Source organism: Aphis gossypii, chromosome 3 (assembly GCF_020184175.1).
Source record: "Aphis gossypii isolate Hap1 chromosome 3, ASM2018417v2, whole genome shotgun sequence".
Lineage (NCBI taxonomy): Eukaryota > Metazoa > Arthropoda > Insecta > Hemiptera > Aphididae > Aphis > Aphis gossypii.
Window position 1 is genome coordinate 42,846,482 of NC_065532.1, and position 26,959 is coordinate 42,873,440.

Here is a 26,959-nt window from a genome sequence, read left to right on the forward strand (position 1 = left end):
TAGTTTTTGCGTTCATCACGCTTATAACTCACCCGTACCGAAACGGCGCTAATACACTAACAAACAGATACAACTGTCATTACAAATAAATATTTCAAACGGTCGTTTATATAATTAATAATGATATGGTTTAGACAAATTGTATTAAAAATATAGTCCGACGCTGTAGATAGTGTGAGCTATATGTGCACAACACACGACACGGTTTACCCAAACACGCACACACACACACACACACACACATAAATATTATGTTTTACTACAAAACCCATTGAAAGCTTGTTACGATATCTTCTCGGGGTAAGGACTCTTACGATTACCCACGGGGCAGGATTAAGGTCGTAGGTATTAAGTATTACGCGGTAACTGTAATAATAATATAAAAAGATAATATTTCGTATTTGATTGCACCTATACATGCACATTGTCTCGTAATAACAATATTAATATCGTAATTTCCGTCAACATTACTGGACACGAACACAACAAGCACGACTGCAGCAGGAGTACAAATACTATGCGCGCTGGACGGCGATTGTAGATTAAACTCGAGTAGCCGTTGTGGTCAAGGACAGAGATCCGGGTGTCCTGGGCGGGTTGTTAATACGTCGCGAGTACGATGTCGTAGCGGAAACCGAGTCCGTACTTAACGGGAGATCACTGCACGATATTTATGATATATGCGACTACCCTAACCTGGCCTCCATCAATAAATACTAGATCCACGTGCAATCGTATACATTTAAAAGTACGGTGGTGATTAAAGTAGTGTTGTGGATTTGAGGCCTAAACCATCTTAATAACATGACGATTTATTAAATTTTTTTAAACGTGATGTACAATGTATTATATTATTTTGATTTCCTTATCAGTACGTCAGTATGAGTTATTGAGTTTAAATGTCCGTATAGTATTATACGTGCTTACGTCAAACGGATTATATATAGTAGAGTAAAGTAGACCGCGGCATAAAAGTTATAGTGTTTATAGAGATACGCGAGTTCGATAAATATAATATAAGGTCAAATTTTCTGGTAATAAAATCTACCGTGCGTTTTAGTTGCATTTTGCCGTTGAAAACGTTATGATGAATACCACTATGATGATTGTAATTAATTTTAATTTTTGAGGCATGCTATCAATTTTTTGGCTGCCGTCACTGTATTGTAATGGGTTATCGCCACCAAACGGTTAACCACATACAAACCAAAATCGCTTTATGGTTAACTGTTACTAATTACCAACTATTCGTGTATTAATATTATTATTTTTTTTTATTATTATATTTCGAAAATGTCGACAACAGTTTTTTGTGTATACCAACAGACGGTGTAGTAATTCACACCGAGCTACGGCCAATTTATCACGGACGAATTTATTTTTAAAAAAAAACACGAGTGCTCAGTGAATATAATTCGGTAATCGTCCTCCCCCCAAACAAACACACACACACACACACACACACATAGTAGCAAGTAGGTTATTATTCGATCGCACCGACCTGTGGGACTAGGAGTCAGCGACATCATCTGGGACCTGACGTTCCGCTCCTCAAAGTCGTAGATCTTGCTGAAATTGGTCGTGCGGTTCTTCTTGTACGCCTTGTTGATGACTTGTATGGCGTCGTGTATGGCGCGCAAGTAACCGCGCACCTTGAAGCTGGTCTTGGGCATCAGCAGGCCGACGTTCAGGTCCATCTCGGTTCGTCTGCCGGCCGCGTTCGGCCATCTGTGAGACGAGCCTCCGCCGCCGCCGCCGCTGCCGAGTCCGATGCCCACGCCCTTGTGCTTCCACCGACTGCCTCCGCCGGCCGTCGCACCGTCCTTTTCGTCTCCGCCACCGCCGCCGCCGCCGCCACCGGACCGGACAGCCAAGGCGTCTGCCCGACCACCGCCGGTCGACGGCGGATATCGGCCGCAGCGGCACATCAGCAGGAGGAAGGCGACGGCCACTCGGCACCAAAAGGACGATGACCACCACATGGGGGATGACCACGCGAACGTGACGGCGTAACACACACCACGTGCGTTCGCGTAACAATCGTGTGGTGCGATGCTCGCGCGTGACGAGCTACTGGACCCGGGGTGGAAAACGAGAGCGAAGCGATTTCAGCACCTTTCTCAAGCCGTCGCCTTGACAACCGTACGAGGTGGCGGCGGCAGTGGCGTTGGCGCGGCGGCCGCTGCTGCTACTGCCGCTCCGTTCCGCGGGCGGCGAGTGTAAGTCCCACCGCCGCCGCCGCCGCCGTCGTCGAATTTGGAGTGCGTTCCGCGGTGGCGGCGGCGGTGGAGTTTGGTACGTCGGTGGTTCGGGGTTGGGTTAGGCGGCCGACGTTTGAAATAGCCACCTCCGCCCGACGGAAATACCCCCCGTCCGGCGGAAAGACGCACCCCATATAATGCCGCCCGAACCGGATGTGTACATTCCGCGTACGCATCCGCTCTCCTAACCCTCTCCGCGAACACATCACTATATCGACACCGCTGTCAATTATTACTCTGCGGGTCGACTGCTCGAGTGACTGTCGTCGTCGACGTCGTCGTCGTCGTCGTCGTCGTTATATACCTACCTCGTTTCGCCACGCACACGCACACCCACACACGCACACGTACCCACACACGTCTTCGTAGGTATGCCCGCACATGTACAACGCAATTACGCGTTACTCTCGATCATATGTCGTGTGTGTGCGTGTTTATTATCGTGTCGTGTCGTATTTTTTTTCTGCTTTCTCCATTTTCTCTTATCGCTATTCTCTGCTGTAGTCGTATACATTATTATTATTATTATTATTATTATACATTAGACCCCGTCAAATTGATACGAGTTTGTATTTCGTTTCGAGTGCCAAACGTGTCTCGCGAGTGTAAAATGTGAACGGTGACGACAGTAATTCGGTGACGAGCGACACGGAGATACTGTTATTTTATTATTCTATATTGCGTACGAGAGTTTATTATATTTTCCACATGTTCACTCAAAACAGGATCCGGCCTTTGGTTTGTTTGTGTATGTGGTGGCATTTAAAGATAAACATGAATTACGAACCTTCAGATTCACGCCAGGTGATTGGTGTTGAATTCCGGGCGAAGCGGTCGACTTCTCACGCTGTACAAACAATTTTTCGCTCCCCGGGATGGTTCATATTGAATTTAAGTATTGTTTACCTAAACAAACGGTGGACTATCTGACCTCTTGATTTCGTTCGTTTGCGAATTGCAGTAGATGCCAAGCGCGATTAATTTTGACGAGGAGAGATGACGTATTAAAACGATAAATAACATTTGAAAGTAAAATTAATAATAATGCATATTTTAACCAGGAATATTATATTACTAGATTACGTATATATAGGCAGACTGTATAAGGTGTGGACTGTGGATACAATTTTCCAAATATAAACCGTTAAGTTCACAACATCTTAGGAATGCATTAGCTTTAATATAGTTTGTTTATAAACCAGGAACTTTTTTCTAAGTTTTAATTAATATGGTTAAAAGGTCATATTTTTAAAAAGGACACTTGCGACTATTATGTGTACGTGTTTTTTTATAATTACTAAAGACGTTTAAGTTATATTATATGAATACTGAAGGGTGAAAAGTACTGAAAACTGAATCTACATAAAGTGGAATTCAGTTTCAAACGGAAACACTTATACGATTATAATATAGTCGTGAGAGCTTACTTTAAACATGACGTCATCAGTATTTAAAAGTATAAAAGTGTAAATAAATTGACTATATCGAGAATAATGCATCAAACAATTATGAACTCGACTTTTATTGTTGATGTACATTTTTTTAGGATATAAGTAGTAAAAATAAAACATTATATTATGTATAAAAATAGTTCACATTGAAAATATTATTAAATAACAAAAAATGAATAATATACCTATTTCGCAACTAATCATAATTCAATAAGTATGGACAAACCCCTAGAACATTACATTAAATACCTACGTACTAATTTAATATAACTTAAATAAGTACAGTAAATATTAACAACATGTTGTTGACAGATAGTTGCACTCTTGGAAACGTAAGTTGAACTAACAAATGCAATTATATCCATTACAAATTTTGGACATTCGTTCTAAACTAAAATTAACAAATTATATTTATCATTGATTTACAAATAAAATAATTCACTCATATTCACATAAATTTTTACGATATATTACTATACTTAATGATAACAAATAAGTATCAATTGACAAGTTATTCATTTCTAAATTAATATTTGTTCCTAATAAATATAATTAGTAGATACAAGAATGAATGCATAGTTAAAAAAAACATATTGCACACTCATGAAAAATTGAACGCATTTACATTCATCATTCATATTATTTAATGAATGTATTGAAAGCATTGATAAAAATATTAGTTGAATAATAAATGAATTCTTTCCCAACCCTGAAAATATTGAAATTTTTTAAAACAAATAAGAAAAAATAAACTTACATGCCTGTAGTAACATTGTTTAAATAAAATAAAATAACTTTTATCTCAAAATTTGAGTATTTTGATAAGAAAATAGGAACAACAATTTTAATTTTTCTTTAAAATAAAATAAAAAATATTGTTTAATAGAAAGATAACATTTTCTGCTAATTAATTGTATCATATTATTTGTTATAAATTAGTTCCTAATTATTATTAATTATTTAAATACCATTAATTTATATACTCCATTAAAGCCAGCTTATTTTATTAAAACATAAATTTCACATCTTTTGATTTTTCATTTATTTTTCTGGCATACAAATTTAAAAAGGACATTTAAATCACATACCAAAGGGTTCCCCTATTATCTAAAGAAAAACATTTTTTTTTTTCATTTTTTGAATAAGTTATAATATACATTTAGATTTATGATACCAGTAGTAAAATAAGGTTCATATAAATTATAATTAAAAATGTAACTTTATTTTCAAGAGTTTAATTATAATTACATATCAGTGTTCATCAGCTTAAAGCTTATAATTTATATGGTTAAAATAATAAATAGGTTATGTTAGATACCTATTTAGCTTTGATAACTTTAAATAAACCGACAAAATAATAAAATGAAATAATATATGATTCTATTCTATAATATTTTATACCATTTATTTCTGTTGCATTATATTTGTTTGAAAATTGTACAGTAAAATAAATATTTTATGGTTGGAAAAAAACGATAAAAATGAAAATTTTTATTGGAATCACTTTATTGGCTAGAAAGAGTGTTAAAGAAATATAATATTGTCAATGCATTATAATTTTCAACAAATTTTGATAGCATTTAGGTTTTAAAAATAATTAAAAATATCTAAATTAATTGATATTATTAATGACGATTTAAGACATCCAATGTTTTATCAAATAGTTGTTAATTATGACGCAATCTAATAATATAACAATATAATAACATATAACAAATAACCACTTTATTGTAATTATCATTATATTCATTTATAACTCTTTTTTTTTTAAATACATGACTATTTAATGTACCTAAATCGTATATCAATATTATTAACTTAATATTTTGAAACTCAATTTTGAGTTAAAGCCATAGTTTGAGAAATACTCATTGAAAAATATTTATCACATAAATTAATATTATTAAAAAAAAAAGATCAAAAAAGATATTTGATAAATTTTTCTTATACTATTGGTCGCTATTTTATTTTATCCTAATAATTATTTTAGCAACTTTTGAATAATTTACAATTGGTTATTATTTACATGGCTTAATTTAAAATGCCTAGCAAAAATCTTATGTTCTATAACATTAATTCATCAAATTTGTACATATATAGATATTGAGTACATTTTCGAAACTCAACATGATTCAAAAAATACGTCTTATTATGAAAATAAATATATTAGGACTACTAATTTACTAATAAAATTTGACAGTTTGGGTATTATTTTTGCAATATCATGGTAGTACATAAAATAAAATTAATTATATTAAAATTTCACTGTCTGTTTTAAAAATAATATATAATTTTATTATTATTGCTGCTATTTGTGTAAAAACATTAATGCGATACTTACATACTGACGCGACACAAAAACACATTTTTATCAAAAAAAAAAAAAAATAAAAAAACACAAATACCTCAGAGACTCAGAGCTTAATTTATTAATGTACGCAACCATTAGATTCTCCCCCTTCCCACTACCTAACTTACCCAGTTTCAGTCTCTCTGATTAGCGATAATTCTAATATACTGGGTGGGAGATTTACAACATTCCCCGTATAGGCTTGTTATATAAGCCGATTAAACGTTAACCTATTCATGGTTTTTTTGGAATATTTGGTGGATTTTTTTGTCCACTAGTTAATCTCTACCAATGGCATAGCTGCGATTTATTTATTTTATAAACTTGTTTTTAATATTTTTTTTCCCCACATATTATTATAAACGTATTTATGTATGTATATTATACTTGGTTTTTCAATTCATCACGTCACTCGCAGATTAAATAATATGGTTTAGAATTGCATATTATAATGCTATAACAATAGACCGTGAAACATCCCACTTTCCCACTTTCCGACTGACAACTTTCAATTGTATTGGTGAAAATTCCAAAGGGTGGTGAAGCCTCTGAGTCGATAATATTTAACGAACCATGTTGCAGGTATTTTCTCAACTACGCATAAACTGAACCCGTTTCAAAGAGAAAGTTTAAATTTTACTTTTTAGCATTAATCGGTGTGCGCATTTTAACTATGCAAAAATAAATCTCACTAGCTGTGTCGTAAAACGTTGTGATGTTCCGCATATTTTAATATTTTATTTTCATTTCAATTAGCATTCGAACGAAACAAAGTTCAATTCGATTTCCTTGAAATTACTTTATTCAAATAATGCTTTTGAATGCATAACATAAATGAAATACAATAAACTTGTACAGTTTTTGTTATGTTGTTTGATTAGCGGTGTGAAAAAGACACTATGTCATATAGGTAGTTTAGATATTTAAAAGTTAAGTGCTTGTTTTTCATAATTTGTTTTTTTTTTTATAATATGATGGATAAAGACTAATTTTTGTAGTACCAACTATCAAGAAAAAACTCATATTTAATTTCTACGCATTCGTTTATTTAAAATAAATAGGAATATAGGTAATATTTTACTAAAAAAAAAAACTGTTAAGTACATATTTTGAAGACGAAAACTAGAATTATTGGTACTTAAAATATTGTATCAAAATTATTTTTTTTAATTTATTTTAATTATTCAAAAACACATGAATAAAATTTAAGTATATATACATAAGATTTTTAATAAAATATCTAAATATACGATTGTCTTAAGATTTTAAAAATATATTAAATAATTAACTTAAAAAAAAAACCTGACCAGGAATAAATATTTATACTCTTCTTTTATTTTTTTATTTTAACTATTCAAGTACTTAATTCTTATAGACTAATAATAAAAATACTTTTAATTGGTTTATATCAGTGGTTATAAATTTACGTTATTTAAACATTTAGGTTGAACCATTAATAATATTTCAAGCCGTATATATTTTTATAGCAAGGCAAGTGATCCAAATAATGTTTAAAAGAGCATCAGATGAAAAAAAAAACTAAAAAATAACACCTATTCCCAAGTCCCAGCACTTTTTTTTCATTTATAAATATATTTATCGAGTTCAAATTTAGTTGTGTTTTATTAAAATGTATAATAAGTATTATGTAGTCAATATATTAGCTTTAAAGGGAATTGTTACTGAAAATTTGGCACTTTTAATCATATATGTATTTAATTTTGCATGGATATTAAAGTGATAATAAAATATCTTCTTTCAAGTTTATTACATTATGCATAATTAAAGCAAAGTTTTGTTCTTGAAATGTTCAGGCAAAATCAATACTAGTGTGTTCTTAGTGCTATTCACATGTATTGGCTAGATCATAAAGTTTTAAGAGCATTGTAATTGTAAACCTTCTCCCAAAGACTGGATCGAAATTTTACAATTCATTTTACGACGTTTTACGAAGAAAATTAGTGCTAAGTGAGGTATCAATATAATATTAGGTTGGCAGATTTCATAATTAAAATTTTTAAATTAATACTATTTTGAAATACAAACAAATATCGCTTCAATCCAAATCTAAAATCACTATGTTATTAAAAATGTTATGATACCTAATTATAATTTAAAATATATAAATATATTGAAACAACTCTAAACTATTATTTATAAATTAATCCAAATTGTAATTATTTTAAAATTTTGAATCAGCATAATGTGTTATACTATATTGGTATACCTGTACGTATATTTTATTTTTAAAAATTAATAAACAATATATTCACACAATTATAATTGAGAAAATTCCTAAAAAAGACATTTTAGTTATTTATTAGTAATAGAAACTATATGTTAAATAATAAATATTGAATTATTTGAATATGCAATTAATTCATTTTTTATTCAAGAGGATTTAAAAATTAATCTTAAATTTAATTAAAATTTAAAATACGTATTCAGATAATTCATAAGAATGTAAAGTAGATTTAATATGTTCAAAAGTTTTTACAGCTTATTTTAACATTTTTAATTTATGTAAGTATTGTGTGTAAAATAATGATCCTTTATACCCTATTATTATTTTCTAGTAAATGTTTAATAATATGCATAGTGAACATATTTTAAAATCTTTATTAATAATGCATAATATTGAATCGAACGTTTATGAAATTCAGTGAAATATACAAGCATAAAAGTCTTCAGTTGGAAACTAAATATTTAAATTTCTATCAGAAAATTGAAAACTTATTCATTTTTTATTGACGAATTTTTAAATATTTTTTTAAAAGATTATTTTCATTTTATAATTATGCTATAAATACATTATTATAAATGTAAAATATATAGATACTTACATAAAATTACTTAATATAACAAAAATAGGTTTGTTAGGGATCTATTCATTCTTCGCATAGAATATTACAATCTTGTAATAAACAATATAATATAATATACATAACAAATTTACCAATTTATACATTAGTGTTTCCAGAAAAAAAGGAAAACATTATTTATATATTTTTCAAGCTGTAAGTTATTATTTTTGTTCAAAACTATTTTGAAGTTTAAAATAAAACATATTATTGATAATATTATAACTATAGTTTAAGTTGTACCCTAATTAGGTTATATATATAAATATAACTAAATAATACGCCTATTTATCACTATTTTACTTAAAATATATTTTTTAAATCAAAGTTTATTTGACACTCTCTTACTATGTAAAATATAGATTTCCACAAATAAATAATAAATGTTATTATTTTTTAATTTTGTATAGTTATACTGAGAAGACAAATAACTCCAAAAATAATACAGAATACATAGATTTCACACAAACAAAAATACAAAAATACAAATATTTCAAATTGGTTTTAAAGCAAAGATATAATTAACTCGTGTTTTCATTATTTTTCAAACCAGGAATATTTTGACTGTTATATATATACAGTACTCAATTTACTCAATTTACTTATTACAGAATAGTTTTAAGTACAATATTTTTTGACATGTACTTCATTGAGATACAAATGTTTATATGATTTTTTGTGATTATAACCGACCAAAAAGACAACCATACATTTTTAAAATTTAAAAATCATAATTTATCAAAATATACAATTTTTTGGTAAGTTTATCATGTTTTAGTTTTTATAATTTTTCTTACTTTATCTAGTTCAAATAGTATTTTTTTAATATAATACAATTTAGATGTAAATGGTATCAAATTCATCTGAACTGAAATTGGGGAAATTATAAATAGGTTTGCGATTTCACTTGATAAAATGAGTTCATACAAAAAGTTGAGTCATAAAACCAGGGATATCATGTATAATTATCAGTTTTTGTTTTATTATGACATAATAACTGCTAACTCAATTTAATTGAACATTGTCCACAGATTTAACTGTTGATTACATTTAATGATCAAAATATATTATATATTACTATGAATTATTGGTTCAGTACAGATTATAATAAGTTAGATTTTATATCAAAGTAAATTATAACTTTTATTCAGAAAAATAAATGTAAAGACTAGTTTTAAAATTATGTTAATTTCAAATATTATGGTTGAAACCACATTGATATAGTTAGCTAACAAGTCATAATCCTACAATGTACTTTTATTAATTTTGTTTTTTCTTTTATGTGAGTTTAAAATTATAAAACATAAGCATGATAATTATTATTGTATTTACTGGTGGTTAATATCAGGCAAGTATATACAATTTATATATGCTTATTTTTATTTTGTTTTACTCAGATTAAAGTTAACAATAAATAAAATTGTTCTATTGTATGTTATAATATTTATTATTGAGTGAATATCTGAGAAAATAATTAAACAAAATATCCTCAATAAAATTTTAATAAACCGCAATGTAAAAATAATTAATTCTAGTTCACAATAACTTTTATAATCGTTGTACACTTCAAAACCTACGTATATATTATATATTATATTATGTTTACGTTAAATAGAACTTTGTGAAATTTTTTCAATCAAGAGTTTTTGTAAAAGATACAATATCGAATGCAACGTCTACCGACAAATTGAGTATTTTTTTTTATATATATATTTCATTATTAAAAAAAAAAAAAAAATGCAATAAGGTATTCTGATGAAAGAACAATGTGCACTCGTATAATTTATAATAAATTATAATATTCACGTATTGTGTTATATTAAATTTAAAACGTTAGCGCTGAACGAACTATGGTTAAAAAATATTTTTTGTTACTTTCAAAACCTATTTGTAAAATTTCTTTATAATAATAGTATTAACATCTGTTAACCGGCGCTGTGTATAGGCAATTTCGGTACATCTACGTAATGGTATCTCCGCTCTGTATTATCGTAAGCCGGTAAACGAATTTAATAAACGAATGTATTTTATAGTAACGACGACAGTAACGTTCCAACTATCCACAAAGACGCACGTAACCACCATTTAACACCAGACGACGAAAAATTTACCAATTTCAATAGCGCCAAAATGGAATGACCGTTTTAGTTGCACTGTACAGTTAAGTAGTATTATAGAGATTTAGTCTTAATATAGACTTATAGACTTACTATAACAAAACTAAATGACTTTATAAAAAGGTAATCTAGTTTATACTTTGTTTTTCATGAAAAAAACATGGTTGTGTATTTTATTTAATATTATAAATGATTATTATAATTAATTTAAGAGTAAAAAGATAATATAATATTCTTTAGTAGATGGGAGAGACGATGTTAAATGTCTAATTTTGTACTCAAAATGGTAAAATGTAAAACTGATAATATATACTAATTATAAGGTTTTTTATGAGCTAATATTAAACAAATTACGATGAAAAACCTATAACTCCCACAGTTATCTGTCGATATTACACAAATTCAATAAACGTTTATAATTTGGAAGTTTTGATAATTTGTGTTAATGGTATAATAATTATATTATTTCGTGAAGTAATAATTTATAGATATTTTAAATAAATTATTTTAATCATCGTGATAGTAATAATATAGTTCATACATTTCAAATAAAAATTTTATAATATGGAATTTATCAATTTCTTTATTTCTCTAGTATATTTATAGAATATAATCATCTAATAAAAATACCGTAATTGAATATTTATATTATTTATTAGTGTAGCGTTTAAAAACAATTCCAGGAATATCGCTATACTTTTTTAGACGTTTAAAAAACATGATTGCATTTTGACCCTCCTCCCTCTAATAAAAAATATATACAGATTATATCACTGCCAAAGACAACAGTGTTAAAAAATTATGACTGTACTTTATAAAAACTAAAATAGAGTATAGGTTCATACCGAATATCTGTTAAGCCTGCGCCCTGTAGTGTGTTCATATTTTTTAATCCCCCTACAAATTAACAGTGTAACATGGCGAAGTGTGACAGGCGATAAAAATAATCTCGCAACGATATCTATCCAGTAAAGGAAAATTGCGAAAACATGGTGACGGGATTCTTTATTATTCTTGTTACCGTACACGAAGAGATTAAACATTGAGTCTTTTGAAAACATTACAGTGAGAATACGACAGAATTCGACTGGATTAAGGTTTCACGGTGGGTAATGGTCTAATGGTCTAATGTTTTTTTTTTCACTTCTTTCCCTTTCGCGTTTTCGTGTGATTGACGAATAACTACGTGACAAAGGCAGTCTACAATGCAATTACAAAGACATAAACAGGTTAACAAAAAACATCTTTTTCACCGGTTCGGTGTAGTGTAGGCGAACACTTCTATTAGATAATGCAAATCATTTCATTTGTTATATAACAAATATGGCTTACATGTTCCTGCACTTACGTATTAAGCATAACAATTGAAAACCTTATGAGTTTGTGTTAATCTGTACTGTATTAATTTTGACAGTACAACGTGCGCATCAGATAATTGAGCTTAAATCTGTCTTCCGTGGTTTTTATATTGAATAAATATTTTTGTTACCTTTCTAGTCATTATGACCCGAGCGATTAGTTTAATGGATTAATATTGGTTTTGGCCTTATTTACTTAAGTATTAAATATAATAATTCCCAAATATTGTATGGCTGTCTATTATACACTTTTGTTAGAACATCAAATTGAGACATAATAATATATTATGCAATTTACGTATTATAAATAATATATTTAATGCGATTTTATTCTATTTAGTGTCTTGTTTTAATAATCAAACTAGAATTAATTAATCATATTTTTTCACATTGAAAATTATATAATAAAATAAAATATTATATAAATCATAAAATATAAACAATTAGTCGTAAAATAAAAACGATTATGATTTTAAAAAACACCATTACCACATATATTTATTATATCATTTCATCATTGTACATTTTTATTTATTGATTATTTCAAATTTTATATTTTTTTAAATAAGTAGTACATAATAAATTATGTTTAATTTATAATAGATCTCTATAACAATTTTTACTAAAAAAAATCTATGTATCTATTTAATAAGTGAAATCGATAAAAAAAAGGCTTACTTAAAAATACTGTAAAGCTCTATTAAAATTGTATTTTATCAGTATTAAATCTTTAAAAATTCTTTAGTCCTAATAATGTCTAATGCAGAATTAATTAGTCAATACTGTGCTGTGTAACTTGATATTTTGGTTTAATGAAAGTTTCATGTTTTAGTTCAACTTTTAGTTTTATTGCTTAAAGAATGAAATATTTTTAATTAATGACTTTATAATATAGTCAAGAATAGATACATCACGTTTTAATTCAAACTGTGTGTTAGTATCATATTTATTTGATTATCATAAATCATAATACATCTTTTAAATACTTAAGATAAAAATATTGTTGAAAAATTGTATACTTAAGTCTTAATACCTATATCTATACTTAGTTTCAAGTGGCCATAACCAGTGTTATATTATAATTATAGCTATTATAATATATACATTAAGCTATTGTTGAAAAGTGCATTAGATAATAAATAATGTTTAAGGTATGTGTTCTAAAATGGTTATTAAGTTAGCTAATTTTTATATTCGAAAAACAATGACCTATGTGATCTTTTGTTTCTTTATATTTAATAAAATTTGATTCAAAAATATAATAATATTTTAATAATTGTGCTCTTATACGTTTCTAAGTGGTTTTAAAATAAATTATTATAATATTATAGGTAATTAATTATGTACCTACTACTATATATTTTTTGTATTATAATTGTATTTGATATTTATTTATTTGTGCATTTTTTAATATAATTATAGACATTTACTTTTTAACAATTATAACACAGCATAATATTACACCATATGAAAAATGACAGACTAGTATAATAAACTATTATTATACAACTGCATACTAACTAAAAAAAAAAATCTAAAAGTCTAATTACAAAATATAAGTATTATTTTTATATTATTTCATAGAGATGAGTTGGTATTAGTAGAATGAAAAAAAATTCTGAAACCTGGTATTGCTGTAAATTTAAAAATTAAGTGACACTAGTAGTTTATGAACAAGATCAAACTACATATTAGATAAGTTCTCGAACGAACCCATTCCATATTTGTTTCACCTATCATCAAGAAGATCAAGTTTAAGAGCTTAGTTTTACTAAGATTTGTAGTCGTGTTTTTGATGATTTATTTTTTAATCAGTCACCGGTGATTCTCAAAAAATGCGGGTTTGGACTTGATAAACAGTAATTAGATGGTGGTTTACTTTTACTAAGAAACGGCTTCATCTTTAAGAACCACGTCAACAAAGACTTATAGAGCATATTATAGAAAACCAAGTGAAAGATTGTTTGATGATTGTTGCCTATACTATACAAAATACGTATAACAAAAAAAAAAAAAATCAATATGGGATCTCATTATTAAGGTGATACTTATTTTTTAATTTTTAAATATTTGATGGAGTATCTCTTCTCATTACCATTTCTTATAAATCAATAATTTTTATTTTCAAAGTAAATCGTCAAAATACTTAATTATTTATTTGCTGTAGAAATATTATAGTTTTGGTAATTTGAATATATTTAACAGTTGGAAAGAGAATATGGAAATAAAAATTTTAATTTAATTTTTATATAAAATGTTGGTTATTTTATTGTAACCATTTTAGATTTACACATAAATAAAATTGTGGTTGAATTTTTTTAACTCATTAAATTAATTTTGTCACAGTACATTGGATGATAAATTACTATTTTATTAATCGTATTTTGTAACACGTAATATATAGTTAAATTTAATGCCACTTATGAAATAAGTTGTTACTACTTCTACAAGGTTATCGTCATAATTATATAATTGTCAAATAAGCCCAATTATCTATAATCTATGTTAATAGTTTATTATTATTATTATTATTATTATTATATATATATATATATATATTTTTTTTTTGTATCATTATTTAAACCGTCATGTTGTATTAATGTACAATGTACATACATCGTTATTCATCAACCATATATTTTATAGTCGGTGTTATAAAAAAAATCAAATACTATCTATCGTAAATTACAACCTAAAAAATTATTGTTCAACCTTTTATAATTAATTTAACATGACGTGTAAATGTTTCAACAGTAGTTATTTTATTATTGATAAATGTTTTATTATTTGAAATAAAAACATGAGCGACAACTCAAGATCGATGTCATTAATTAAAATAATTACTAAAGATTCTGAAATTTGGAATAAAACATAAAAAATATAAATGCTGAGCTATATGTATAGAGATTATACTAGGTGTATATTTAAATGACACTTTGAACAATTTATTGGACATCGCACTTGCCATTGTTTTAAATAATACATATAATAAACATAAAGTGATAAAGAATTTTCGGTTTAAAAAATTATATATACACAAGCACAGTTCTGGATGAATAATTGATACAAACATAAACTGGAATTTAAAAACCAAAATATATTTGTGAAAAAAGTTCAGACAAAAGAACATAATTGTTGGAAATGAGTATAAAAATATATTACACTTTATTTATTTTATAATAATTAAAGATCAGTAAATTATATTGTTTTATTTTTAATTTCACTGATAAATGTAATTCGATAGAAGCAACGATATACATATAATATAGATTATAGATATGACAGGTACAGTATTATATAGGTATAGTTAATACCATGGTAGTATTTAAATGAGCTTTGTATAGCGTTTATATTAAAACATCAAAATACGTATACTTACTGTTAACATGACAGTTTCGTGTTACTTTGTATTAAATATATTATAAAATATATAATATGTATATTGTGTATATTTTTGAACAAATTCTTGCGTTTATAACAACACAATCCTGTAGTCGGTTGAACAAATAATGCTAGAGGGTAAGGTAATCATAAATTACAGTTTATCTGTACACTGGCTCTACCATCTTTTAGTTATATCAAAAACGACGTTATAGTTATGAAAGAATGCGGTGGCGGTTGACGGTATATAGTAAGTTCAATCCGTGTTTTAATTATAACATCAAATATAATATTATTATAATACCGAGTCGGTCGGATAAATCTTACTCTCCGTATATCGAATAACCTATTATTAAAAAAAAAAAAAAAGTATACAATTATTAAGTCACCGCCGTACAGCTTTGCTTTAAAAAAACGTAAATAAAAACGAATATTTACTACGCTCCAACGTGGCAAAACGGATACATGATATTATTACGTTTTCGTTAGATGTTTTCAAAGTTCTCGCCGTTTAAATGTTATTAAATTGAATTTCCCGTTCGTCGTACCGTGGAGCTTTAATATACATATACATATAGATGTGATGAGTTTTGCATAATATATACACACGTTATTATATATACGTAGGTATATCATAGCGCAGGTAATACATATATTTATATATATATGTATAGGTATTCATTGCATATCGACAGACATTAGTCATATGGTAACTGCGACACAATAGTAATGCATATGTGTACGTTATATACATATACGTATATAAGAACTCGTTATAGCCGTACGTGACGAGCGTCCTATACTGATTCGGCTTTAAACGAATTTGGTAAACATGGATGGCAAACCATGCGTGTGTGGAAAAACGAAAACGTACGAAATTCCGATTATACGAGTATGTGTGCGTGTGTGTATGTATATATATATACATTATATTATACACTACACTATATATATATATATATATATATATATAGCTACTGCCAGTACACTGGATATATATATGCTCGAAAGAGGGACCGAAGTTATGTCGGTCACAGAGCCGGTCAAAAAACTTTTCGACCCTTTTTCCAGACCTAGCTAGTACATTATCAAGAATTCTTCTTTTTACATTATTTTTCAGATTCCACATTCTCTATGTTTGTGTTGTACAATTAATAATAAGTACGATATTTTTGAAAGATTTCGTTTTTTTTTTTTTTTTTTTTATTACAATCGTTTTGTTTTAGTATGGTTTGTTCTGTATCATCATAACGTTGTTATTTTAACGTCTGCGGTTTGTACTTTTTCCAGTATCATAACAAAGCTAAAAACTATAAATAAATAATGACACACGACAAGGAGTTATAAAAGTATAAATTCTATTCAATCTAAATATAATTAAAAGTAAATATAATTTTATCGTAGTCACCAGTGCACTATATAATATTATAACATTAAAAACTACCGTCTTTTTTATTATTGATCTTTATTTTACATCAAATAATTTTGCCTTTTTAGCCCTATATACTATACCTACATTTAGATTGTATTATAATTATATTACAGTTATAATTTTACCTAATTTTACTGATTATTATTAAAATTATCGTTAGTTTACGATGTATCAATTATACACGAGTGTTACTTTTCTATTAATGCTAATGTTTTTTTTTCTGATCATAATTTTAATTTCTTTTTAAAATACTCAAAATGCTAGTTATCTATATATAAATTAAAATGTAAAATTTTTATACGATTTAGATTTTCTAAAATATACCACATTATATAATATGTTATAAAAGGTATACGGTTGTTTGTCCTCAAGTATCAAAGAGCACTGTAGTCACTGTGGTCATACACTGAAATAGATAAGATTGATCTGTTTGTTAGCCGTTGCTCGAGTTTATGCTATAATATAGTTTTACACTATCAGTAGTCATGGATACTTTGCCTGTGAGCCAATGCATTTTCCGTCATGGCGTCTAAATCCATAATAACGACATTTCCAACATAATGCTATAATAATATCCAAAATGGAGGTAAGTTCAAACAGTATGTTGATACTTTAAATCTAGATACTAAATAAATCGATAACCTATATAATATATATATATTAATGTATAAACAATTTATATTAAAATCAATAAGAATATGTCATATTTGCTCTAAATAATATTATATTTTAACTAGGTATACATTGTAATTCTAAACGATGATATAAATAATTGATCAATATATTTTTGAAAAAAATGTTTCATCCGTTTTAAATTATAACTACATAATTTTATGTAATAATAATCTTCAATAAGAAGATTGGAATACATTTAAAAAAAAGACTAGTCTATTTTTATCTTAGTATTTAATATTTATTTTTATAAAATACTCAAAACATGGAATCTATGTTCACGTATATTATATTATTCAATATCTGATAAATTACAACCTTTTTTGAAAATAAACATAATGTCATCAAAGTTAACTTTCTTAAATATTATTTTAAATCTAATAAATATATGTTATAGTTTGGGAAAAAACAAATAAAACATCTGAAAATAATTTGAATTAACAGTACAAAATGAAACAATTAAATAAACGCATAACATGGAAATATGTTTATAATTGTTTGAATTTGATAGCAAACAATATTAAGCTTAAAATATGACTTGTTAAAATTTAATTTCTGGTTTTGTTTCGCATTTGGATAAAATGTAAAGCTAATTTAAAAGTCAAACATTACAGAATGTGGTGTTACTAAGAAGTGGATTCTCACTATAGCGGAGTCGTACACTACATTTTTACTTTTATCTTATAAAGTATAAAACTAATTCCTTTTTATACCAGACAGAAATTTCTTTGCATCATTGATTGGACTAAATTATTTATCTTCTTTTAAAACATTCTTTATAAAATAATTATTCTTTTATAAGACTTTATCAAATCTATAGTTTTATTATTAAAGTGAAGAATATAATATAGAGAATATTGTTATGTAAAAAATGTATCTATGAACTAGATAACTATTTTTAATTTCCTGTGATTTCTTAAAAAATGATAAATGTTTAACAAAAATTGTATAAATTATATTATATCTAATCGTAAATAAAGAAATTTATTGCGAAAAATAGTTTCATAACGAAAAAAGTGGCCAAATATAATATGACCACTTTGTTGTAAAACAACTAATATAATGTACTTATTCATTGAGTAAATAGTTTAACTGCTATGTATGTGTAAATTTATATTTAATGATAATTTAAATATCAAAAATGATTTTAATCGTTAGACAGTGAAAGATTAACATTAGTCATGGCTTATATTTTATTGTTATTATAGAAATAATAGAATAATATAAACTAAAATAATTTTTGCCAAAAAAATTAAATTTATTATACTATGAATTATCATTTGTACCTTTAAATTATTAGAAAAATAATCACGAAACTTACAAACAGTTTTTTTTTTTTTTTATGAATAGCTAATATCACTATATTATAGTATTTGATAATATATTTCAATCTTTAAAGAAGATTTTATCACTTACAATCACTTATATTTGTCAACGATTAAAGTAAATTAATTTGAAATAAATTATAACAGTACCCTCATCAACTTTAATTATAGTCAAAAGTGAATAAGTCCAACGTGTTTTTAAAGCTTAAAAAGTCAATCTAAATAAATTTAAGATCAAGTTTTAAAATTACACTAAAATTTAAATATTTTATAAAAAGTTAAAATAAATATTTGGTATTCAGAGGAATGATTTTCAAATATGAGATTTATTATGGTTTCTTGGAAATTTAAAGTTTTAGAGAGAACATATTTTTGATATGATTAAAACTGCAAAGGTCAATTTGGGCTGATGTATCATATTATATCATATCATCATTTGATTAAACGTCTAGGGTTTCATTTAGCCACATAAAAGTTACAACATCCTGGATGAATAACCACTTAGGGGTTTAAACAAAGTTAAATATACTTTTGTTCTAGAAAAAGCTATAAGGTTTATAGTGATATTATATAACACCATTTCTAAAATAAGTATAGAACATTTATATATTATATTTAAAAACTATAATATATTTAAAATAAACATAATATATATAAAAATTAATCACTATTTATTTGTATGTATGAAACATATCTGACTTTTCTACATTGCATAATATATATTTATATATTCAATGAGTATGTGTATTGCCAATTGTAGTAAAAAAAAAAAAAAAAACAACATACATAATGAATGCTGAGTTTAATATTATATACTAATAAATACAGTTAAATAATTTTAAATGTTTAAGAATAAACCAATGAAAATGTTATTGGATTTTTACAATTTTTCATAAACAATCACTTTCTTACTAACCTGCTGATTGTGTTGGATAGGTATAAACTTCAATAATATTAATTGCATTACAATAATATTTACAATGCTTCATTAAAAACATAAATTATTTCATTTTCAATTTATACTCAAAATGTTGTACACGATCAAGTATAAGTAAGGCGTAGGCTGCTCGTATTATACGGTACAAAATACGATCAGACGTATAATTCACAGCACGCATTGACAGTCTAACAAAAGAGTATGGAACAACATCGTGCTCGCTATAATATGGAAGGGTATTGCAACCAATTTAGCTTATTCTAGGTAACGATATTTGTACCTTAAAGTACTCCGGGGAACTGTTCAAGACGTTTCTCGCATGTCAGCGAAAAATAAATTGATCTATAAGGAATATCATTTATTGGCAAAAATAATGAAATGTAAAATAACTTTTAATTTATATAATAATGGGCCCTTAGATATATTTAATATAATAATAATAGATTTACTTAACTCACATACTTTGTATTATCCGATATAATAATATTTCTTTATTTGAATTATTTATTTTTGCATTCGAGAAGACAAATATGCAATAGTTATTAACTGAAATTGATGAATAGTTGGATATATTAATTATAATTTTTTTTTCGAACATTTTTATTTTTAAAAGATTATAAACAAATAAACAAGTAAATAAAATTAATTGATAAATTGTTTTAGATGCTGAACGAAGTGATGAATGTATTGATTTTACAATGATGTGTGTTTTTTTTTTTTTTTTTTTGTGTCTGTGTACAGCATAACTAGTCGAAATAATGCTCCAATTTCAAACTATGGGGGTGGTTTCCGATGTAAAAGTGAATATCCTTGGTGCATTATAGAGGTAAAAAGTTAACATTTTCCAACAGTTTTCAAAAAAATCGAGAAAAACAAAAAAAAATGACGGAAAAACGGCAATTTTTCCGCAAAACCAGTTTTCGACCAAATCGATTTTTTTTTATGGTTGTAATTCAAAAACTAATCACTGAAAATACTTGAAATTTTCACCAAATGTTAATGTCAGTGGTATCTGTATATAGTTAAATTTTCAAAAAATTTTGACTTTTTTTGAGTTATTTATAGACCACTGAAATTTTCGATTTTTTTGAGAAATTTTTTTTAAAGTGTCGATAAAAAATTTTTGGATGACCAAAAAGTTTTGAAAATTAATACAAGGTTCCTTATGAGTTTTTTTTATTGTATCTAAAAAAAATTAAAAATCGTTAGTCACAATTTTTTTTTATAAGAGTTAATAGTTCAAATTTTTACGAAATCTGTCGAAAACGCGAAAATTTGCAAGTAATTTTGAAGTTGAAAAATCATAAAATTTTTTTCTTTTATAACTAAGTTTTGAAAATTTGGTACAAAGTTCTCCATACATTTTTCTTCAAATATCTGTAAAAAAAACTCTACCGGATTCAGACAAAAAATTTTTACAAAACCGCGTTAAATAACGGTTTAGCCTCAAACGATTTTTGATATTTGTTATAATTCAAAAAGTATAAGTCGTAGATACTTGAAAATTTTACCAGTTATTTAGATTGGCATTTTATTTACTTGATTTAATTTTCAAAATATTTTGAGTTTTTTTGAGCTATTTATAGACAACTGACATTGTCAATTTTTCTGAAAATTTTTTTTTGAAGGGTCGATAAAATTTTTTTGGCCCTATCAAAATACTTGAAAATTTTATACAAAGTTCCTCATATGTTATTCTTATAGTGATTAAAAAATTATAAGAATACATAGGCACAATTTTTTTTTATTAGCATTTGAAGTTCAAATTTTGACGAAAATTCGTCAAAATTATGAATATTTGCAAATTATTTTGTAGGTATAATTCATAAAAATGTTTGTATAGGTAGCTAAGAGTTGAAAATTTAATACAAGATTTTTCATAAGTTTAGCTTACAATAATTATAAAAGAACTTAAATTTTGGTGTATTCAGGCCATTAAAACATAAACCACCTTTTTCACCAACAACTGGAAATTATATCCTAGGCTGACAAATCATCTTCGTTCAGAATCGTTTTTCGTATACAATGATAACTATCATTGGATTCAAATTTAACACTCCTATAATATATAATAATGATCCATACGGCACCTAATGTACAGCAGAGCGGTACTCACTTGCCCGCTTTTTTTTATCAAATCTAAATTATATTTTATAATATTTTTTAATAATACATTTTATGTTGGCAAACTTTTCTATTCTATACTTTTCAACAATTCTATTTTAGTTAATTTGACTATACTAAAATATTAGCTGTAAAAAACATGATGGGAATGACAATAAATTATAAATATTTAAATATATTTAAAATTATACCGACTTTTTATTATTTCAAAAAATAAATAAAACTAAAAAAGCAATTGTTTGTTTTTATTGTATTGGCTTTACTCCAAAAAAAAAAAAAGAAATATGATATAATATTTATTTAACTTTATAGAGATCATATAATTATTTTAGCTGAAACTAAAAAATAAGTTATATAATAAATTCAATGATGTTATATCTAAGTCAAATGCAAACTTTTGCTTACATTTTTTTATATCAATGAGTACAATAAAAAATATAAAACCTACTGGCTAGTATATGTTATACTATATACAGTTATACATTTGAATACCATAATGAATTATAAATTAAATTTATATGAACATAGCCTATGTTACATCTTTGATAATATTAATATATTCTTTATTGAGCGATTTCATATTTTAGTAAAAAATAGTGAATTTATTATTATTGAGTTTATTTCTACTTTTAAAAAAAAATATGTATAATAAAATATAACATATTATGAATTGTAAATACCTATTTGATTTTAATAGATTAGTGATCGCATAAATAGTATTCATAAACAACAATTTTTATAAGACCTTCACCAGGTTCCAAATAAGGAATTCATAAAAAAATATATATTACTATTATTGTTATTAAATAATAATTAAATAAAAGGTTTTAGTATCTAATTAGATTTAATATTCAATCACTATTTAATTAGGTTGACATTTTGATAATAATTTAATTTTAAAATTTAGTTTAACATTTCATAATGATATACTCTATAATATTATAAACAGCTTTAAATTAATCAAAGTTCAGAAAAATAACTAAGTGAAACAACAGTAATAAAATGTATTATGTATATAATTAAAATACGTATCTTATATTATAAATATTTTTTATTTTATTTTATTTTTGTTTTTTTAAATAACAATTTTATTATTATGTTATATAAAGAATGAATAATTTTACTATAAAATAATTATAATTCATATTATATTTTATTTTAATACATTTTAATAGTCCTTGTTTTCAATATGTCCATCTTAAATATTTTAAATTAGTAAGAAATTTTTATCGACTCTTGTTTCCTAAATTAGTTAATTATTAGAAAAAATTCACCACTCCTTTAGAAAAGTAACTAATATCCTGCAATACCAAGCTAAAAGTTCAGTACCTACTCCTGTTTTTCGTAGACCTTGAGCGCGATAGAAACAACAATAATATTTTTGATACAACTCCAATACTTCATACCATAAAAAAAATAAAAGAGCCATACAAGCAACGATAAATTCCCCGGTGTATAAAGTGTCAATCTTATGATCACATTAAATCTACTGCTTTCATTCCCCTTGATGTGTCCAATGTGGTGGAAATCGTTTCAAAGCATCTTGTACCAAACCACGCAAGTCTCTTGCCATTTGTGAGCTATGCAATGATAATCATCTTGCTAACTATCAGAGATGCATTATTTATAAAAATGTCAACAGTAAATAGATAAATAATAAAAATTTTAGTTTTAAATGTGTTGTAAAATAGTAATTTGTTTTTTAAATTAAATAAATGTGAAACTTGTATTGGATTTATATAAAAATATTATTATAAACTATTATTTGATTTTTAGTAGGTACCTGGTCCAGCAATTAACAAACAGCTACCTTATACATTATAACAATTTCCAGTCCTTAAAAAAATATATATAATTTTTATAAAAATAACTATTTTGTATAAATTAATATATTAAGTTTAAAAAAACTGACTACCTATTTTTCATATTTTGATCAATATATTTTATTATAGGATAAAATGTTTACTATTATAAGTTAAGAGTGTCTATACATTTTTTTTTATCAAAAAAAAAAAAAGGCTCAACCCCAAAGTCTATTATAATATATACAAATTATGGCCTATAAGCAACAGATTTTGATGTGTTTTATTGATCCAATTTTTTTTCCTACACAACATATACATTGGTTAAATTTATTATAGTTCCAAAATATTCCTAAGTTTACGAATAATGTTTTTTTTTATTAGAAATAAACCCTGATAGATAAGTCATAGACTGGTGCTAAAAATCAATTTTTCATTTATATACAATAAGTATACTAAGTTTATTTTACATATTTGAGATATTCTTAAATTTAAATATATATATTTTTAATATTTAGTGTTTTGATATCATAACTTTTTTAAAATTGAAGTGTAAATAAAAAATATTCTTATAAGTTTATATAAATTATAACATTGGCTGAAATACAAATAATCAAAAATAATAAATTAGGTACGACTTTGTTTAAAATATTAATTAAGATTATTATGGCCTTATTTTTAAATATTCTTTTTTTATTTATTACAACTAAGGCTTTGTTTTTAATTCATTAAAAATGCTCTTAAAAGATAGGAATAAGAAATAATATAATATACTTGTATTATATTAAAATAATTATAAGTCCACCCGTGTTTAACTAATAACATTTTTATACACATTTTTTAATCTAAGAGTAGGTGAATAATGAATCATTAAGATAAAACCAAGACTTGTGCTATTTTAAAACAAGATAAAGACATCTAGTACAAAAATGAAATAAGAAATATTTTACAATTTAATAAAGTTTGCTAAAATATTTAAAATTTTTTGGTCAAAACTTTTGTTAAGTATATATTACAGTGTTTATATTATATATGCTCGTGAAATATAATAAATTCCATATTTTTCCTAGTTATGTTTTATGTGTTTTATGTTATACATCAATTAACATTTGAATTCGATAAATTTAAATTTAGAATTTATACGATAGATACCTACACAAAATATACGACTAAAATGTAATCTATATAATATGTAAATTATAATGAGTTTTTTAATCACTAAATTAAAAAAGAAATGATGTGCATAATATATTTAAATATTAATCAAATTTTACAAATAATGATTTCCAGTATTATTTGACAAGTAAGAACACAAATAATATTTAAATATTATAATAAAAACTATATTTTGACAGAGTAAAATAAAGTATTTCTAAGAATACAGCGTGAAATTATTTAAGGTATTTAAACAAATAACATTTTTGAATTTTAAGGGACAAATAATATCATACAAAAGGTTTATACTAAATAGTTTTTGTAGAAAAAATTACGAGTTTGTTGTTTTTAATATTTGTAATATTTGGCTTCAATATACATTATACATAACGATTTATTACAAATAAAGCGAAAAAGTATTTTTGGTGGCGCTATCTCATATCTACATTCGGAAACTGTATGCTAAATATCTTTCCTGCCACTAGGTGGCAACCTTAACGTAAATGCAGAAATTATTTAGAACTTCCATTTCAATTTCAAACCATCTGTGTTAGTGTTTTATACATTTTGAATAAAAGAAAGGAATAAATCGCGTAAAAATTATTTAGGTAATTTAAGCAAATGTCAAATTTTAAGTGATCCTATACGTTTCACATTTTTCCCTATATTGTTGGATCATAGAAATTTCCACATGCGTTTACCTTTGTTGATTTTTGTAATTATTAAAATAAATGCATTTTATTATTATTATTTTTTTAATAGGTATTAATGTACAATTAATAACATTGAGAAGTTCAAAAAAGAAGTTATTATCAATCTAGGGACACCCTTTAAATGAACAAAAAAGAGCACTAAAATGATTTCATCAGCTGTTTGTCCAATTTTTTTTTATTATTAATTCGGAAATACAAAATCAAATTATACAAAAGGATGATATTATACAAGCAAGTTTTTGAAATTAAATTTGTTCTTTTGTTGTATTATAAAAACGAATCTTAGAAAATTTAAATTTTCAATAACCTTATATTATAATTTTCTATTGATGGTATAATTATCTTTTTGCACTACTCGTAGATACTTAAAATGTTTTTATTTTTTATTTTTTGTGAATATCAATAAAAATATTTTCGGTTGTTCAAAAAGCTTAAGATTTTAGTACAAGGATTCTCATAAATTATTTATACTGGTATTAAAAACAAGTTATACTTCAATCTACAATATTTTTTATGATCATTTATTCGTTTGACGTTAGATTTTGTATGAAATTCATAAAAATTGCGAAAGTTTTAAAATTATTTAAAAAGTAATATAGTGTTATTAATTTATTCATACCTAAGATTTGAAAGTATAATACAAGCACTAATAATAGCCTTGATAATAAAAATTTCAATATTTTAATTTGAAGAATTGTTTTTATGAGTTTCTGAAATCACTGAGATCAAACCGAATTTATTTTTTTTGTTTTTTATTCAAAAGGTATAAATTTTAAAAGCTTGAAATATTTTAATATCTAAAAATAACCATTTTCTATACATCATAAAATTTCAAATAAATCTAAGTTATATTGTATAGGCATATTTTATGATTTTAAATTTCTAAATTTTTTTAGATTTTATGTTAAAATGATACGATTTTCGGTCAAAAAACTTAAAAATTGAATAAAATATTTCACATTAGTTAAATAAATAAGAATGATTTTTTTTATCTGTATTTAAGTTAAAATATTGATCAAA

General features: G+C 25.6%; 1 protein-coding gene across 2 annotated transcripts in view; it reads right to left on the minus strand.

Annotated features, from left to right (window-relative positions):
• The window catches only part of LOC114128867 (glutamate receptor ionotropic, NMDA 2B), a 279,007-nt gene that overhangs the window by 51,573 nt on the left and 200,475 nt on the right, over positions 1-26,959 (minus strand). The window contains exon 1 of one of the 2 annotated variants that reach the window (XM_050202680.1): positions 1,502-2,171. The exons of the other annotated variant lie outside the window; for it this stretch is intronic. Coding sequence (XP_050058637.1) covers positions 1,502-1,982 — 481 coding nt within the window. The 5' untranslated portion in view covers positions 1,983-2,171. Of the gene's footprint in view, positions 1-1,501; positions 2,172-26,959 lie in introns of those variants that run through there. 2 annotated transcript variants of the gene reach the window in all.